The 19,905-nt window shown below is 38.2% G+C and overlaps 1 protein-coding gene across 1 annotated transcript in view; it reads right to left on the minus strand.

Moving 5' to 3' along the window:
* clstn2a (calsyntenin 2a) overlaps window positions 1-19,905 on the minus strand; it is a 135,630-nt gene that overhangs the window by 54,428 nt on the left and 61,297 nt on the right. The window contains exon 2 of the mRNA XM_069157051.1: window positions 14,068-14,190. Coding sequence (XP_069013152.1) covers window positions 14,068-14,190 — 123 coding nt within the window. The remainder of the gene's footprint in view (window positions 1-14,067; window positions 14,191-19,905) is intronic.

Here is a 19,905-nt window from a genome sequence, read left to right on the forward strand (position 1 = left end):
TCTGTCGTCTGATGGAAGTGACTCACTCGAAGGGAATTCAACTACAAGTTAACAATTACTATTGTTAAGGATGTGAATGACGGTTGCAGATTTTTATTTGCTTGGTAATTAGATGGCCATCATGGAATATTTGATTACATACACAAATATGTATTATGAATTATGTCACAGACTAATTTACTGTCTCAGCGACGTTTTAACAACCATTTCAAAATACTTTACAGACATCGTCACACAAAATATGTGAATTGTAAATAACTTTTCAAAGTAATTTCCTGCAAGAGTGTTCTGCCAGGGAGGGAAATTGAGTCATTTGCAGATAGTGCAGATGCAGGAGAGTGGCTGTAAGTATATGTTAGCTAGAACTCTGACTTAGTTCTGTTCAGCACTTGACTGATGGCCCGAGCTGCCCTCATCCATTACACTGTCACTCGATAGAAATTGCCTTTCAAACGTTCTGGCACTTCTGGAAAAGTGAGCACTCCTCCTTTTTGTCCAGAGAGCAGAAAGAAGGTATAGTGGCAGGTGAAGATGCACAAAAATCGTATTTCACTTGCACAGCTGTCAGATCCTGAGGGACCACTTCAGAGGTGATCCAGCCCTGTGCTGTGCATGGAATAACAAAGCATGCTGGGCAAAGAAATTAGGAAGGAGAAGGGAGAAACATTTTTGGCACATGCTGCACAAAATATTACCAAGACACTTAAATGACATTCTCAAACAAAAACTAATGGACAAAGTCTATTAAGAACTGTTTTTTTGACTGGGTACCACAATTTGAACTGAATTCTTAGACATCAGTAGTATAAAATTTTGTGTTCAGCTCTAAATTAATCTATATCACTACAAAAATAACAACTCGCAGCCTTCACGATGCGACAAGGACAGTCTCTCCTGCCTTCTGTCCCTCTGTGTATGGGCCTGGTGGTGATATGACAGCTCATTCCTACACACTATCAATGACAACGCTCGCCTTTTCTACTGCTGCCTATCATCCATCAACTCACAGCCAGAACTGCCATCACTCCTTCACTAAATTACAGCCCACTGCATGAGGCATAGAAAAGGATAATGGGTTGAAAATTTGGAAATTACAACCATGACACTTCCATAATTGACCATCGAGACCCATGTCCAGCAGTACACATGCTGCCTTAAGGCTGTGTGTGTGTGAGGCACTTAATTAGGAGTATATCGGACCATCAGGGAGGAATGTTGATGCAGGAGGGGAGATGTTTATTTTACCATCAAGGAAAAAGAAAGACTGAAACAAGAGGAAATGGAAGTTAAAAAAAACACACAAAAAAAAGGTTATTTCTCAGAAAATTCAAGAAGCTTTGCAAAATATATTTGCACAATAGTTCTGTATTAGCCTAAGAATGCAAATATATGACATCAAACTGTCAGCTCAAAGTGCAGAAAAAAAAGCTCCTCTAATTAAGTTTTGATAAAACTTCATGTCAGTTTGTTTTCAAGTCTGAGCATTTTATGAAACTATGAAAAGAGAGACAGTTTATAATCTCCAAAATGTATTAGTCCTTATTTGACCTCTCTCTTGCTCTCTCTGATGCAGATGTTAATCTTAAGGTCTGTCAGGGTGAAGCATCATTGAATACAAAGGCTGTTTGTGTCTTTCACCTTGACAGGCAACAGAAAGACATCCATCAGATTGAAATCACGTTTTTTTTTTAATCCAGTCCGCAATCCCGTGTGTAAACTGTACCTTTATTAGAAAATGTACAACAAATGCCACTTCCATACACTGACGAAAAAGTAATTGAAAGGATTTAAATCTTTAAAATCCTGTCTTGTGTAGATTCAGGTTTCCATTTCTTCATTGATTATAAAGCAGGTCTCGGTGCTTCATAAATATTGTGAAAGTGTCAAAACACTGAATTCACCAATAAGTTGCAGCTGTGCTGTTTGGACATCCAGAAGTTTGTGATGTCACAAACTCAGTCAGAGATAGCAAGCCACAAGGCCTAAGAAAACTTGCAGTGGGCCTCAGTTTGTGTTGCTCACAAAACAGTGAATCGGAAGGGCGCCAATCGATATCAATTAAAGAAACAGACACAAAACAGCCTGTTTTTGGTATAGCTTCAGAGAGATGTGTAAATGGATATGTGAAATTATATTGAGATGTTTTTTCATCCTAAAGCCACAAAAATATTTTCTCATGGATGTCAAGACTGCTAACGAAACTCCGGAAAAATGTGTAATATTTTGACTCATATTGAAGTCAATTTCCATGTTTCATTCATCATTTATGTGAATACAAAAGAGTATATAAAACAAACTAGCCCTATTAACATTGACTAATTACAATAGAGATAAAATGAAAGACTTTGTTGATTGATTGTTGTGGTTCTTGCACACAGGATTTGTTTTCTTACTTTGTGAGACCAATTTTTTGATCAGACTGTAAAACATGTCCGTCGCGTGTGTATTTGCAAGCAGCCGAATGCGACATTTTTACATTTATAGCGTTCTGTTTTGGCCGTAGCAATCGATCACAGAAGCAAAGGAGGACGTCAGGTAACAAAGTCCTAACCCAGGACTTTCACCCAGTAGACCTCTGTTTGTGTCCCATGTGACAACGTAATTCAGCAACATCTTTTAACTTAGGTCGGTAAGTTAACTGACGTAACATACCGGTATTTAATTTACGTCACATCCATAATGTAAGGTATGTACTTATTTTAACCCAAACCATGAGCGCTGGAAACACTCATGTTGTTTTGGGAGTTATTAAAAATAGGGCTTTTCTGTTGTTTTGTTATGAGGACGTGTTGTCTGTATTCATATGTTGTTCTGGATAATGCACTAGAGCAATATTGTTGTGCAGCAGAGGAAATAAAAGTTTTTGTTTGTGATGAAAAGCAATGATTAAAAACAGCACAGCTTTTGGGCTTCTAGTTACATTTCAATCTGAAAGCATCTGCATAAAATGTATTTATGTTTTACTTGTTAAATTATCCATTAGCTGTTATGAAAATTCTTTATGCAGTTATGTTAGGTTAGGTTAGGGTTAGGTAGTTACTTTATTAATCCCCGAGGGGAAATTTTTTTCGCTACAGCAGCATACAGAAGCAATAGATAGTAATAGAACAATAGAAAAGCAATAAAATAGCAATAAAATAGCAGTAAAAACTATAAAATATAAACATAAAATATAAAATGCACAGTATATACAGTACAGTATATATCTATATATATTATATTGTTTTATGCATTGGTAGTTTTTTAATATTAATAGACATGACACAATGTTGTCAATCACACGTACAGTATACCATTAGTGTATACTATTCTCTTGTAGCCACATATTCTCCATTGATCTTTTAAAATTTGAATGACTGGTTATATGAACTAATACATTGTATAAGATGGCCACTGTAACAGTAGTGTAAATGTGCTGCACTTATCCAAGCATATTCAATATTTAATAACTAATGTTATATCTGCATTAAACCTTAGAGGTGCATAAGAACTTAAGTGATACAAATAAGAAGCATGATGCACAAACGTAATTTTAGCAAGATACAGAATGCAATGTGCCTGTGTTATGAAAGAAATTACTTAACATTACTATGGAAGTGCAGCATCCGTCGGGAGGGGGGGGTCATTATATCACAGAACAGCTCGATCACAAACAGAATTAAAATTGGCATTGGACTGAGTCAAATACAAGTATAATCATTGCCTTCACTTGACTCTAGAAATATTGGTACAGCAAATTAAGACAGGAATCTTACACCACAGCCGTACCCTGGAATTTGTCAATTTTGTGACTAATAAAAAATGTTTAGTAAAGTGCCGCCAGTTCCTTAAGAGAGTATTTATATGCAGTAACTTGACTTGTTACAGTGCACATAAATATCAATTGTAGCTGAAGGGTTTCTTGGAAAACTAGCCATCAACATATCCAATTAACTTCAGTCAGAGAGTGCTGTCCTGTTTACTTTCTGTAATTTGGATGATGACCATGATGAGAGAGGAGAGGGAGTTGAATGTGGAGGACAGGATAAATGGGACTGGGAAAGGATGAGACAAGGGTGATAGAATAACAGGGTCTAAGTCAGTTACAATGAAAGATAGAAGGGGAGAAGTTCGGAGGGTGGAGGGGTCATGGATGATGGAGGATGAAGTTAGTCCTTACTGTGATATCGTACACAGGTCCAAAAGTCAGATTATCCTATTTTATGCTCGTGTGAGCAAGGCAAATGGAGTGAGGAAGATATGCAAATTGCTGTCTAATTGGCCTGTCAGGATACTAAAGCTCTGTCAAACCACTGTCAGAGAGAGAGAGCAAGAGCCTCAGCGAGAGAACACAGAAAATCACTGGATTAGTTTCAGCTGCTATTCACTGCACATTTCATTAAGTAATTTCAGCTCACACCAGGACCATGGGTCAGTGCTCTATCCTTGAAGAGCAGGTTCTTTGAGCTGTCATTTCATGAAAAGAAAGGCAGCACGTCACCGCTCTACCTTCCACCTCCTGTCTGTCTCTCTCAACAAAAAGCCCAGTAAACAAGCTGTCGCTGGCTTCCCTCCTCTGCAGATGGTACAAGGAAGTCAGTCGTGAATACAGAGAAGGTGGCAAGAAAATACTGGTATACACAAAATTAAATAAAGTAAATCTGAGTGCAAAACCTGCACTAACACTCTGACACTGCCAGACTGGGCTAGCTAAGCGATTGCAGACTTTTATATAGCAGATCAAATAATAAATAGTTTTATATAGGCTAGTTTTGAATTTGCAAATCCAGTCCCCCTTAGTTACTAAGAGGTTACTGTGCTATGCCAGTTAAACTTTCTGTTCTAGCATGGCTCATATGCCGTTTAAAGTGATAACAGTAAAGATTTACCCCTTAAGATTCTTAAAAACTGAACCATTGAACTAATCCTTGATTTCAGACAGGGAGCAAACTAAAAGCATCATTTCTAGCTGCTAACTGTTGATTTTTCCTGGTAAAATGTTAAAAACTGTTGCTGTAAGATTTTATAAGCTGTATCTTGCGGTGTTGGGGAGTAACTAGTTACATGTCAATATATTACAAAATAAATGTTAATTGTAATCAGTTACTTCGAAAAAAAAAATGTAATTAAATTACATTTGCTGTTCAGACGGTTGGTACTTACAAAGGGGTAACATCTAAAAATAAATTATGTAGAATATCATTCTTTGCATCTTTTCGCAGGCATGCCTTCAGTCTACATCTATACAGGCTCCATTCATTTGGCAGTTTGCGCTCACATTTTGAGCTTTGTTCTTTAATTGGTTAGCTGGTTTGAATTTGCCTCTCGTCTGCCAATCAAACCAATGTCAAGGCTCTGAGCAAACACTGAGGAGGTTGAACATGTCATCGGACAAGAAGAAGAGATCTTTGAAAAGAGTCATTCAGAAAGCAGTGCCAAAAAACTAAGAACAGTACCCAGCCCTGTTTATACTGCTATCATCACTCAGCATGGAGTCGACCCGAATGTAGACTGGTGGAGAATGAGGTTATGGGAACATTTTTCATTTACTGCAGTCAGCTGTGATCTACCTACTTTCTTCTTGGTGGGTATGCTTTAAAGTCAAAACATTTCAATCTTAAAGTTATATTGAAAAACGTTTAATGAAAGTTTGACAGTAATAAGTGATAAGGTTTGTTTGACTGTTTACAGTGACTAGTTTAAATCTATTTCGCAAGTGTTTTTTTTTTAGCTTCACTGCCCAGTTTAAAAGAGCCCAGTTTTGAAAAGTAATCAAGAAGTAATCAAACGCAAGCTACATTACTTTGATAAGGCAATTATAATAGTTACATTACTTATATTTTTAACAGGGTAACTGTTGATGTGTAACTTATCACATTTCAGAAGTAACCTTTCTAACAATAGTAATTATTTATTGTAGCTGATTAAGTTAGCTCCATATGTAGGTTGAAAACACTATCTAAAGCTGACTTTTTAATTCTAGCTGATTTTTTTTTTCCTATGGAGAACTTGTAAATATGAATTTATTATCATTCAAATATGAATATTTGATGGCTACTTACATCCAGCTACAGTAAAACTTAAAGCAAAGCTGCATTTTCCAGGCAATTCAGCTTTCTACTCAGGTCATGATCCATGCATAGTGGAGGGCGCATCAAGCTAAAAGGTTAGAAAGACTAAAGAAATGCTCATTATCGCTTTTACAGAATTTTCCATGTACTATCAATGATCAAATCATTGTGTATTCTGTTTTTTGTTTTTTTTAATGGTATACTTTATGGTAAGATACATGTGGCTTACATGCACGCTGCACCGCAGCATCATTATAAACATAGCACCAATTGGAAAAAGTGCTTATATAGATGTATGAAATACAGTACGTCTTTATTTAATAAACCAGCTGCCAGAGACAGTTGACCACATTTTATAAACTCAGACATATACACAGGCATACACAAAAACACACACAGGCCCAGCTTATTAAGAGTAGACACACTCAGGGAAAAAAAAAAAAAACGAGAGAGCAATCGAGAAATTGAAAATCATCACATGGTGTCAAGAAGAGACAGATACAGTGTAGAATAGAAAAAAATGGGGTAATAGGGTGATAATGGAAAGGACTGGGTCCTTCGTAAAATCAATCACAGGCTAAGAGGTTGTTTGACGCTGTGAGCAATTTGACAATGCATTGATGACAGAGTTTCAGTGGAGCATTACTGGACGTGTAATTACTCGAACCATCTTATATGGATCCAATTAGCTTGCCTCAACAGCGGGGAGGGACGGTGATTCTCTCCGTATAGGAGGATCGCCTATCACTGCTTGTCAGGGTTTTCCAGAAAACTCTGATACCAGATAGGGAGTGCAAACTCGACACGGGTTTATTTAACATTATTTGACTCTGTGATAAACTGCCTTGCTGTTTAACAGAAACAAGGCAAGGATGCAATCAGGCTCAAGTCATAGGAAGGAACAAAACCTGAATACTACAATTAAAAAGGGGAGAGTGTGTAAGTGTAATCCTTTATAGGCTGTTGACAACAGAGGGCTACAAGCCGGATGAAAAATAATGACCAATTATGGAAGCAGTGTATATGCACAAGCGCACGTATATGCACAAATGAACAAATACTTACACATCTCCTGCAGGCCAAGTAGCAAACATGTTGTGAAGATAAACCACAAGATGACATGTTCAATCACAAGTGTTTTTACATTTCTTCCTTCTTTCACTCATTTGGTTCTTTTCATACCGTAATGTGTAGAGTTACAATGATTGTAAACTATTGATTAACCAGCAACATGTGAATGTTTGAGATTGTGGTTGATTAAAACACATATTACATCTATGAACGTACCTGTTGATAGATGTAATATGTGGCTTTCCTATTGTAAACACATTCTCTTTAGCTTAAGCTACAGCTAAACATTATCGGTTGTCATTGAACACAACAATTGCACAGCATTATTATAATTATGTATAATTAATGATATGGTCTTCTCACTACACAGTCCCATAATCTTCCTCAATTATAACTTAGTTAATTTTGTTGACATTTCATTTCATAAAATGTAATAATTGAATAGACTTAATAGTCTCCCTCACCCTACAATGATGTGATCAAAGTAAAATGTCACAGTGTTTTAGATCTTATTTGAATAACAGCCCCTTTAGGAGGGAGTGACTGGCAGGCTAACAAACATGGGGCCAAACGTGGAGGTCAGATTCAAGGTCAAGTGAGAGCAGAAGAAATATAATGTGACAGGAACGGTATCACTGACTCCAGTCTGTAATATGTCACTGTCTCAGACACAGAAATTATGACTGGGTGGAGAGATTCAAATGAAGTTATGGTTGTGTGGAAAGGTTCGAATGAAATGAGGTATGATGATGAAGGTGGAGTAAGAAAAGAGCAAGAAAGAAGAGGGGACAAGAGGGGAAATCTTAAAACATAGAGCCAGTCTGCTTCCCTCAGAAGGAAAAAAATGGAAGATACAGTATGTGGAAAAATGCTTGCACCAACAAAAACTGCACAACAGCTCAACATCCCTCGTGGATTTGTGTTCGTGTCTGGTAAAGGTCTTTTTTAATGTAGTATCCCTTTTTCTAAACATCTTCGCTTTATGTCCACAGCACTGTAGGCGGTATTAGACACACTCAGACAAAGCAAAAGCAAAAAGAATAACGAAGCATGTCATTGAATAATGTAGTATTATTATAATTTGCATGAGTTGTACTATCCATGTTAATTATTCATGATTAATATGAACAATACCCGTTTAAAAATTAACATAAGCCTTTTTGATGGGTACAAATTTATTGTGATGTCATTACATTATTTAACAGACACGACACTGACAAAATAAAATAAACTTTTATTTTGCTATCTGTTAATGGTGGTGAAATCCAGTCAGTAGGCAGGTGTCGGCGCTCTAAAGAGCATACAGAATCTTTGATGTTCTGCATCTGTTTCATGTTGCAGACCTGCCTCGCTATTACCTCACAACTAAGCACCCACTGCAGAAATTTAGCGGCTTCACAGAGGCGGAGAGGACAAAGAGAAGAGAGAGAGGGAGAACGAAAGAGGGGCTGGCAGAGTGATATGTTCCTCTGCTCCCGGGGGCAGCGGAATAGACACCTGCCTGGTTTGATCAGACTGTCCCTTCAATATCCTCGCTTATCCTTTGATGATCCATCACATCAGCTTTCTCAGTTCTCCGTCTCTCTTTTACACTCACACACACAACCACACACTGCATATGCCCATTTTCTGGGTCTAACTTTGTTTCTCTCTTTCATCTCCTCCTCCTCTTACCTCACCTGCCTTTTTTTTTTTTTTTTTGGTCTCTCTGTTCCACTTGCTTTTCTGCCCCACCACCTTTAAAGTGTGTCAAAGCTTCTGCTTTGTTGAGTTCTACAGCTAAATTTGCACCTCTGCTTTTATCACCTCGGTGCTGTTTAACTCTCAGGTAGTCACTGATTGGGATTTGGCATTGGGAAACTGACTATGACCTGGCTGTGAAGATGTTTAAGAGTAACAGAGCCAAAAAATATGACCACGATCAGTCACACAATTGCACTTCAATGCAATCATGGCATTAGTTTCTCATCTGTCATTTTCCTCTTAATGGCCTATATTGTGATAGCATGCTGTCTCGTTGTTTGGAAGCAGATGGAGTATATTTTGGGCGATACACATGTACAGCATATTAAACTATGTTAATGTTATGTTTGAATTGTTGCTGTATAAAGGAAAGTGACAATATAGCTGTAAGCAAAAGAGTAGTAGCAATAAATGATTGATTGTTACTGACAGATCTGCGGGATTATTCAAACTTTTCACTTGTTAATCAAGCACAGTGATAAACAGTTGAATAATCACAAGTCAGGTATTGCAAAAAATGCCTCCTCACTGAACTCAAAGTAATTTTGGAAAAATCCCGCACACCATTTTGAACTTGTGATAATACGTCAGATAATTTCCAAATTCTGCTATGAGCAATAAATAGCTTATGATAAAAATATGATTAATGGCACTACAAACATGTAATTTATGTGGATCACGTCTTTGTTTTTTTATTTGTGATTGTTATTGTTTTTCAACAAATTACTGACAAACATTAAAAAAAACTTTTTCACAGCAAACAGAATTGAATTATGAAATATATGTTAGCATAAATAAATCATCAATATCAGTATATAACTAAAACCAGAGTCATGATTAGTAGATTTAAAGCGTGAATAAAAAATACTCCAGTTAAAAGGTGACCAGTTGGGGTTTCTTGTAAACAAAAAGACATTGTGTCGTATTCTTGAATTCAAACTGACATGTTAAGTGAATTTTTTTCTTCAAAAGCATTTAAAAGCTGATTTTTACAGTTACTATTTATCTGCGTTTCCTCATGTACAGTCTTCTTCCCTGTCTTTGTTGTAGCCTTGTTCCATATCTTGAAGTGTTACTGCCATCTCTGATCAGTGGAATAGTGTGAAACCATTGCACCTTAATATAACAAATACACAACAGGGAATAACAAAATGGGACCCATCTACAGAAAAAAAAAAAAAAAACGCCACAGTGTTGCTGCAGGTCTAAAACTGAAAATGAGTCTTCAAAATCTAAATGTGACTTCAACTTTAGTCTGGTACTGGCAACAGATGGACTTTTAGAAGTTGGTGTACTGGTCCAGTGGGAATTGTGTTTCTATAGAGGAGTTTTGATCATATACAGAGGAAGAAGTGAAATAGCTCCTTTTGTGTACTTCTGTCTCGACTTGAGTGTTTTATTGGAATTCTGTGAACAAGTGAAGATAAAATCTTGCTTAATTATATATGATGATATGGTGAAGGGAATTAACTGATGTAACAGGAGAAAAGTTGAAGACTTATAGGGCCGACAGAAGTGCCACAGAGAGACACAAGAAGTTAGTTTATTATTAAGAATAAATGGATGCTGATGATGATGTCAACGATGGCTGGTGTGATGATCTTGTAAACAATAATAAATGAACAAAATGAAATAAATGCAGAAAATCCCCAAAAATGTTGATGTACCCCCACCCTTCTCACCACACACACACACACACACACACACACACAACAAATATTAATAATCCAACATGTTTTTCATGGCAGCTGCTCGTGATGACCTGATCTCATTTTCATCATCTGCCTCCTCCATTTTCTCAGCTATCCTTTCGCCCTTTCCCTCCAATTCTCCAACTACTTTTGTTCCTTTACCCTGTGTGAATCCTGCAGAGGAAACAATATAGCACAGTACATTATTCTAGTACCATGATGAATGGGAAGAATCCGCGCCTGTTGACTGTGGCCTTGAGATAAAGAATAAGCAAATGAAACTGCCTGCTTGCCTTGCAGCACCCTAGAGTCCACTGCCACCATTCCTCATGCTAATTTGATTGAGAATGCTCTCTCAGCACATACTCCTCGACCCACACACCTCTGCTCAAGGGAGGTGTTGCAGGGGGGTGCAGACGAAAGGGGATGCCATCAAGGCACACAGTAATAACAAATTTATCTCTGGGACGCCTGTAATGTTCAAGTTAGGCCCACTGTGGGTAGTTTACATCACAGTGAAATGTGGGGCTACAAGAGAGGCCAGGACAGAACCAGCGACGGGAAGGAAAGGAGGAGAAGGAGATATACTGAAAAAAGGTGAGGTGGGATAAGAAGTGAAGATGAAGCATTCACAGTGAGAATCACTTCTAATTGAAGGCCAATAGATGAGAGAGTGAATAAAGAATGACCAGAGAGAAGCATAAGAGTGGAGAAAATAGGCAAGTACTTAACAATCCTGGTCTCCCACACTGCAACTGATGTGGAGCCAGAAGGATGGCCCACTCCTTTCTGCAGTAAAACAAAACCAGGATTGATGAGAGTGTCTATAATGCGTAAGTGACTGGCTGTATATGGGCTTGCCAGGAGCAAAGTGTCGAGATAGCGAAGAAGAAAAAGGATAGCTGGGTTGAGGAAGAAGGAATGTGGCGCTGTGTGGAGAGAAAGACACAAATGAAGGCAGAGATCGAGATAAAAATTTGAGAGAATAGTTAGACTCCAAGAAGGGAGGAGTAGGGAGGGGTTTCAAAACACAGGGTGTTCTGTAGCGGTAGACAATTGCCAAGGGAAATAAATTGGGACAGAGCTGCTCTTTTATGGCCATTTTTTTCAGTCTCCTTGGTTTCTATTGTATGGGTTTCATTCATTAGACCACATGCAATGAAAAACATTCAAGGAGAGAAATATCACCAGTCAGCAGCCAGTGCACAGCTCTGCGTTTTCCTCTCGGGTGATATTTCACCAGGCTTGACCTTCTCAAGTAAACAAACCACATGTTAATCATGAAGAAAAACAATTAAAATGTATTTCCTCTTTTGTCTGCCTACTTGTCATGGTGTCATTAAACCTTCACTGCATCATGGTGCTGGTTACTGTGGAAAGCTACACTATGTACTGTAAATTATTGTAAAGCTGCATGAATGGACACTTACGATGTCTGGAAGGAGTATTAGCAGTGTCTCCACTTGTAATGAAGAAAAAATGACTGTAGTTGCTATTTTTGCTGTATATATTCTGCATTTTTGTTGAAGTTACTAAATCTTCTACAACCCTCCAATACATCATTAAATATTTACATACAACGCATCTACATATTCCACAGTATTTTGGTTACGCTGTACAGTATGTGTACAATACAGGGCTGATAATATCTGTGTGAGGAAGATGCCTTTGACACGGATTCAAGCTGTTTCACACTCTTCAAGGTCAACTGTATTTAGCCGTCATTTACAGGGTAGCTCAAAAGAACGACTGTGGCATTAAAACAATAACACACACACACACACACAAAAAGAAAACAGAGGGAGGAGAATAGCTGAGTATCAGTTTTCCATGGTTGTCAGCTCTGGGATTAATAGGAGCCATTTCGCCATAATGAGCTGTTAAGCGTTAGCTGCCAAAAGCCTCTCCGTTTGCTTTTGAGTCTCCAAATACGTTGTCTAATTATAACAGCTATCTCTGTCCCTCTTCTTCCTGTCACTGTCGGCGCCGCTGTACCCGTGATGGCTGTCTGATTCCAGCTCTTGTTAGACAACATAATCAGCACCTGAAACTATCATCCCTATATGAGGTTATAATGATGTTGCACTGTCATTATTACATGTGTCACACGTCAACAGTACACCCCCTACAACACACCAGTTTAATGGTAAAGATTATGGTTTGTGTGAAAGCCTCCCTTTAAACATAAGCACAATGAAAAGCTTAACCCAACAAAGGGTGTCCCTGGTTAAATATCACAAGCTACTGGCCCACAAGGATGTGGAACGTTTTTCTCAAAAATGTATAGTCACCTCTCAGTAACCAAACTTTTTAGTGAATGCAAATATTACCATCAAATAAAACTAAAGGGGAAATGATACATTTCTATAGCGCAATAAAGATGTATTAATTAATTAATATATTTACAAAATTAATGGTATTGTTGCTGGTACTAAAAGAAAACCAAATGCTAAATCATAGAAATGTATGATCTGGAGAAATAGTAAATTTGACTACAAATAAAGAAATTGAATTAACTGGAGCTGAGATGCACAATATACTACACTGCTAAATCTTTAATGTGAATCCTAAATAAGGGCATGTGCACAGGTGCACCGGTGAAATTGTAAACGAGACGGAATATAATTTTGCTTCTGAAACAAATACTGTCATCTAATGTGCTGACAAGGCCTGGGAATATATGCTTTCATTTTTGAGAGCAGTCTTTTGGTCAGATTAATGGGGCATTTCAGATCAGTTTATGAGAAAAATAAAAGGGATGGCACACACTGCCTTCGTTCACAGAAGCCATGAAAAGATCCCCGTGCATGCGGAAGAGCAAAGAAGATGTATCTTAACTTGAAACCTGACAGGGCTATGAAAATAAATGCATTTTCATAAAACCTAGTAAGCTTGAATGAGTCAGTGGTCTTTCCTTCATCCGACTCAAAAACCCTGTTCAATTGTGGATTTAAACAAACTCAAACCAAAGCCAGAAGTTTTGTAGGAAGGAGGAGAAAGTTCAAAAATGTAGTTCACAAGTTTCTAAATGTTTAAGATTTTTTTATGTATTTGTAGAACTAAAGACTTTAAACCTAAAATGATTGGACATACAGTAAGTGTGAATTCATATATTTCTCCTCCCTCTGCCACGCCTTGGATCTTTCCATGTCTGTGTAAAGTAATGAAAGGTAAGAAAAAAAAGTTCTCTAAAAAAACAACCATTTGTTTAGTCTGCTAACAGTGATAAATGGGATTCAGTCTCCATGACAAACCGTGAATACAGAGAACTGTTGGATCTGTTTTTGTCTCGTGATGTGAAGTTGCCACAGTTGCCTGCACACAGTACTGAAGCATCCTTGTCGAGGTCCTTTGTGTGTGTGTGTGTGTGTGTGTGTGTGTGTGTGTGCGTGTGTGTGTCAGAAAGTTCTCCATACTGCATGTGTTACACTGCTTTAAAGTGTGGTAGGGTTGCATGTCCGTACAGCAAATGTGTCATTGTGTGTTTGTCATTGTGTATTTTCATTTCCTACCAGCATAGGGTACTGGGGCGTCCTTGTCCAGAGCCACCAGCGGAGGGTCCAGCAGCACCGTGTCCATGTTCTCTGTGATCACACCATGGTAAGACGTCTCTATCCAAGGCTTGTGCTTGTTGACTGTCAACAGAGAAGGGAAAATATTCTTTTGTAATTTTATAATTGTACCTTTGAATTCAATGCACATTTCATTTTATAGCATTGATTATATTATGTTCAATTCAATATGTTTATATAGTGCCATATTACAACACGGGTTATTTCAGGGCACTGAAACGAATTTGACAGGAAGAAAAACGAGAGAGTGGGAAGGAAAGACTCCCTATTAACAGGAAGAAACCTTTGACAGAACCAGGCTCAGATGTGGGCAGTCATCTGCCCCGACCGGTTGGTGAGAGAGGAGAGCAGAGAGAAAAAAGAAAAGCATAGCGATCCAGGAAAATGAACTGTTAGTGGGGCCAGTGCAGCAATACTGGTAGGATTATTACTGTAATTCACATGCTATGTTCTTTCTATTGTATTTAACTGTATCTGAATGTGCTCTGTCACTTGAAAAGGACTTAGAAGACAGAAAGGAAACAACTTTCCACCTCTGTGTTGTGGCTTTTACAGATGACAGAGGGACTAATGTAAGTCACAGGGTGAATAGTTAGAAAAAAAAAGTTTGTTGAATAACATTCATGAGTGTCTTGCTTTAAAAGGGTTTGTGTTCTTTGACAAAGTCTTGCAGCAAAGCTGTAAATTGCACTTTGACTTAGTTCGCTCAGAAAATCCTTAAAAGTCTTGTCATAACTGTTAATACTTATTTTTGCTCAAAGTTCTAAATTGTAATCTAAACCCACACGTAATGAATGAATGACAGAATACACACCTAAATCTACATCTCTACCCTTCCTCCATCATTATCATCACCCTGTTTCTTTCCTTCTCTCTGTCTCTTTCTGTCTCCCTGCCCATTTCTATAAAATGAGGAATTCAACCAGCAGGTTACAAATGTGATCGAAAAGTCAGGAGGATAAACCGGAGATTAACACAGATCACCATCACACATAATTACTGACACTGTAAATTAAACTTCCTCCCACTGCCTCGCTGGAAGACCTCACGAATAGAAACCGATGTGCAAGCAACAAGAGCAGCCATATGTGCACGTGGATTTTTGTGTATTCTCACACACACACACAAGCGCATATCTCTAGTGTACAAGTGTCACTGTCTGCAGGGAGCTGGGATGTCGACCTGACCTTTCAATCCACTGAAGAGGAACGCTTTGTCTCATGCCAATGAGCAGATGACATGTCCAGCTGGCAGTGATTTGAAATGCATCAAACTGTTGCTAAAGCCTTCTTACAGCTTTTCATCTGTTTGGACAAGTTTCAGTAGTTTTGTCCTACTATCCCATTTTCTCCCTCACTTGTCACCATAATGAGTAAAGAGAATGGGGTCAAAGTTAGACAGGAAAGAGGTCTGATCAAAGAAACAACTTTAAAGAAAACAAATGCTGTGAAAGGGAAATAAATTATGTTGCAAGTTGGACAATATTAAACTTTGAGCATCTGAGAAAAAAGCTGCTTATATCATCTTAGACTTTTTAACAGCTTCATGTATTTTTCAGAAGCTTTTTATCGGAATTATGACATGAAACACAATTTTATGATGACAGGAAACATAATCAGGGAAACATGATTATTGTGCCTTGGTACTACTTCTTTTTCACTTCTGCCTTCTAGTCCTTCACTTACCTGACAGAGACCCACTAATCTTACAAGTTGGAACTCTTGCCATGCTGAGAGCGAGCACAGAGTGGATCATAGGGAGTGAAAGGAAACCACAAGGGAGGACATTGTTCAGGGAGGAGTGTCATCTCATGCTCATGCAGTAAAGCACTGCAGCAAACAGCATGACTCTACCCTGCTGGAAAGTGGAAGGCGGAGATTGGAGGTTTGCATTCAAGTGGTAATTAGGTGGATTTACGACTGAAATATCATAATGGTGGATATATTCTTGCACACAAACTTTTACGCTGAATTTTCGGTACGGACCACTTTCCTTGGATTTCCTTCTGTATATGTAAAATTTCCATTAAAGTAGACCTGTACTGAACCTAAACAATCTTGATAAGGGAACTCTTTAACACCAAGATACTATTAAACTGAGGTGTAAAGATGGGCATTATTGAAGCCATTCTTCATTACTATGTGCTTGCACTTACTAGTGTAAATACATTTTAATCTATCATGCTCACGTAGTTTTTCATTTACATTTGAAGATGTCTTCAGTAAGTCTAATATCAGCCCCCAGCTGGTGCAGTTTACTCATGGGTGGCAGGTTCAATTTCTAGCTCAAGGTCTTACATTTATCCCAAACAAATTGGGTGGTGGTTGACACAGCAGAGCTGTGGCTCTTTAGAGGGAGGCTAATATAAGAGCAGTTTTGGGAAAGAGCACACATCAGACCATGGAAATGGGCTATTTCTAAAATGGCTTTCCTGACATGAAGTACTGTAAAGCCATTAGTGATGCGTTTCAGGTATTCATCCTTGACATCCTTGCACTGAACTGCAGTAATGAAACAAAAATGGAGGTAAGTTTGCACTCAAAGAGAAAAAACTCAGCTGTCTAGACAAAGTTAACCCTTCAGGAGCAGGTTTCCATAAAATCATCTGTGAAACTGAAACCAGTCTACAGCCATGCTAGCAATTTCACGAATCTGCATCAAGCGGCAAACAACAGTCGTCACCCATTGGTTTGTGAACTGCCATTTTGAGGCCTTTTGGCCGTCGCCATCTTGAGTTTTTAAAGCTGTCTGGAGCCAGAAGTGACCATATTTAGACGAGCTGGGGGGGAGCAAGCTATGGATCTGACTCAATCAGATTGGGAACCCAAAAACACTACGCCCACCCACCTAAAGCGGAAACCTGACTGCACCACAGGCCTGTCAATACACACCCCAAAACACTTTTTGCCACCCAGTACCTAATTAATAATGGAAATATTTTCAGTTGGACCACCAGAAAACTAATAAAAAGAAGGTTGCTTAGCAAATTACACTATAATAATGTAAATGTGGTTTTGAATATATGTATTTAGTCATTAACCAAAGTATTGGACTAATACAAAAATTGACCTGATGATGGTGCACCAAAGTTATTATAATTCATTCTCAAGAAAAAATTAATGTCAAAATATCGTGGCAGTCAGTCTGAAAATTGTTAAGGTACTTTAATTCTCATGATGGTGCTAGAGGAAAAAGCAGGGTTGATCTTCTGGGAACTATGAAAGTTGAAACAGAATTTAAATGATCCATCCATTAGTTGTTGAGATATTTCAGCCCGGACCAAAATAGTGGACTGAGCAACTGATGGCACAGACACTACCAGCCCTCTAGCCAGGCTGCTAGCATGCTTAATAATTATTTAGAAGCAGCTGATTCCCTTAATAAGGTTACAAGTGTCACTGGCTGCAAAATGCCTTGCATCTTTGTCCATTTCCTAAGAAACATCTGCAGCCATTACAGCAACACACTGCACATTAGAGAAGACTAATTCACTTACAAGAAGAAACAGTCTACAAGCAGATCTCGTACAGCACGGAAAAAAAATCTGACATGACAGTAATACGGACACAGAAATCCAGAAACAAGATAATGTTTTCCTGTAAATAGCATTAGTGCAAGGGTTCGTCAACTTGTACTTCTTGGAATTGAAATCAAAATATCTGTTACGTTGTCTTTCGCTGGGACAGAGGCTCATGAAAATATATTACTGTAGGAACACAACTGGATGATAATCTTTTCTTAATTTAGGTTCCAGATCCTATTCTGGGACACACTACTGTGCTATGTATTGATCAGTTCAAGTCATGTCAATTTTATTTGATTACAGTGATGCAGACAAATAGAGAAATAGTTCATCATATTACGGTAGCAAAATCCCAAGGCAAGGCTAACAACACCACCACCAACAAGTAATAACAATGAGAAGAAGAGGACTAAATGTAAGGTACACCAATAACAAACATAAAATATGTAGGAATACAAAAAGGATACAAAATAAAAACATGATAATAGGTCTTTTACTGATTCTGCAGGTTTTATTTTCTCATTTAGGACTCTTTGAAGGTGAAGGCCCTCCTTTAGATTTAACACTTCTGCTTCAGAGTAGCCACAAATGTTCTGTCAGTGACTCCAAAATGGTTCGGGGTCAACATGTCCACAGACTAGGAGGCCTGAAATGCTATGATTTAGAGGTTCTACAGTTACCAGGAGGGCAAGTGGGATACTAGAATATAATATGAGACGAGGTTGAAAGAAGTGGAGTGGATCAATAACAGGAAGCTAAGAATAGAAACATAAGCAAAAAAAAAACTATCCCACAGCGTACATCAACATTTGAGTGTTTTAAAAGAATAATCACCAAACATCAGTGCTATAGATAGGTGAGGGTGCAGACCAAGCATGTGCAAATGTACAGCGACCTCCCTGTGCCTGGCATAACAAGCAGTAATTAAACTTTGGCGAGAGTGCGTGCACACACACACTTATATTCTATCACCTACACGTGCACCTGTAGCAGAATGTGAAAACACAGGACAGAATGCACAATGTGAAATAACATGACAGCGGTGACTTAAAAGTGGGAAAAAGAAAAGGAGAAAAAAGCGACAGAGAGGCAGGGAAGATAAGAGGCAGGCATACTGGAGGCGATGGGGTGAGGGGGGGGGGATAATAGTGGAAGGGAGTCAGAGAGAAAATGGGGCAATTGAGGGGCAGAAGAGTTGACAGGCGTAGCTGCCACTTCCTATATGACAAATATGCTGCTGCCTATAAGGCCTCACAAATCCTTCACTTTATTCTCCAATTAAAATATTAAATTGAATCCCTAGAGGATACATGACATGCCAGAGATCATACATCATTTAATAATGGCACTGGCTCAAGGAGGCTCAATATCTATCGTGTATGGAGACAAAACAATGCAATGCACTCAACATGTTTAGAGTGAAAAGACAATGGTACCCCCCAAATTACAATCACTCCATATTAGCAACAAAAAAAAAGAAAGAAAGAAGATTTGGAGTTTTTACTGTTTGCTGTCACTTATAAAATACCAACCACAACAAAACATAAAATCAGTGATTAGAGAGCCATTTAAAACAAAAACATGATAAAAAAAATAAAAAAAATAAAAAAAGTCTGTTAAATTGTTTTGTGTAATGTTTTAAAAGTGTGCTATAAATTGAAAAACTCTGAACTCAATAATAATCACTATTTGTGACGTCTTCAATCAATACAATTTCCCACTGCAGAGATAATGTCCCCCTGTCCTATTTCACCTCACCCCGATTCTACAGTCGCTTCATTAGCAGAACAAGAACGACGACTTGTATCCAATTACTGTTAATTGACCGCATGTTCCTTTTACATCAATTCAGGAGCATGTGAGAGAGTTTAATTTCATATCACCCAAAAGAAGATGACATATTAATTATCTACCTTTGAGGAAATGGGAACATTCAGTTTCTCCCCCGACACCATAATATGCATCACAATATTCAACTTTTTCTTTTATTCTTGGTTTCTCTAATGAGGCAGTCAAAACAAATCAGCTCATGCTATAATAGTCTCTTATAGCGAGGTGTCCACGTGGGAAAGTGTTTATGATGTTTATAATGTACTAATGTAATGTAATGATGCAGTTAGTTTAACGGTAAATGTGGGCCGAGAATTAAAACTGCAGATACAGAGCCTTTCAGCCCAGTTAAGAGGTGATAATTGCTTCAGCAGTGAACAGTGAATCTCATTATATCACGCGTCCAACATTAAGTGATGGCAATT

This window comes from Embiotoca jacksoni, unplaced genomic scaffold (genome assembly GCF_022577435.1).
Source record: "Embiotoca jacksoni isolate LCO1_2020_lvr unplaced genomic scaffold, fEmbJac1.0.p SCAF_22, whole genome shotgun sequence".
Classification (NCBI taxonomy): domain Eukaryota; kingdom Metazoa; phylum Chordata; class Actinopteri; family Embiotocidae; genus Embiotoca; species Embiotoca jacksoni.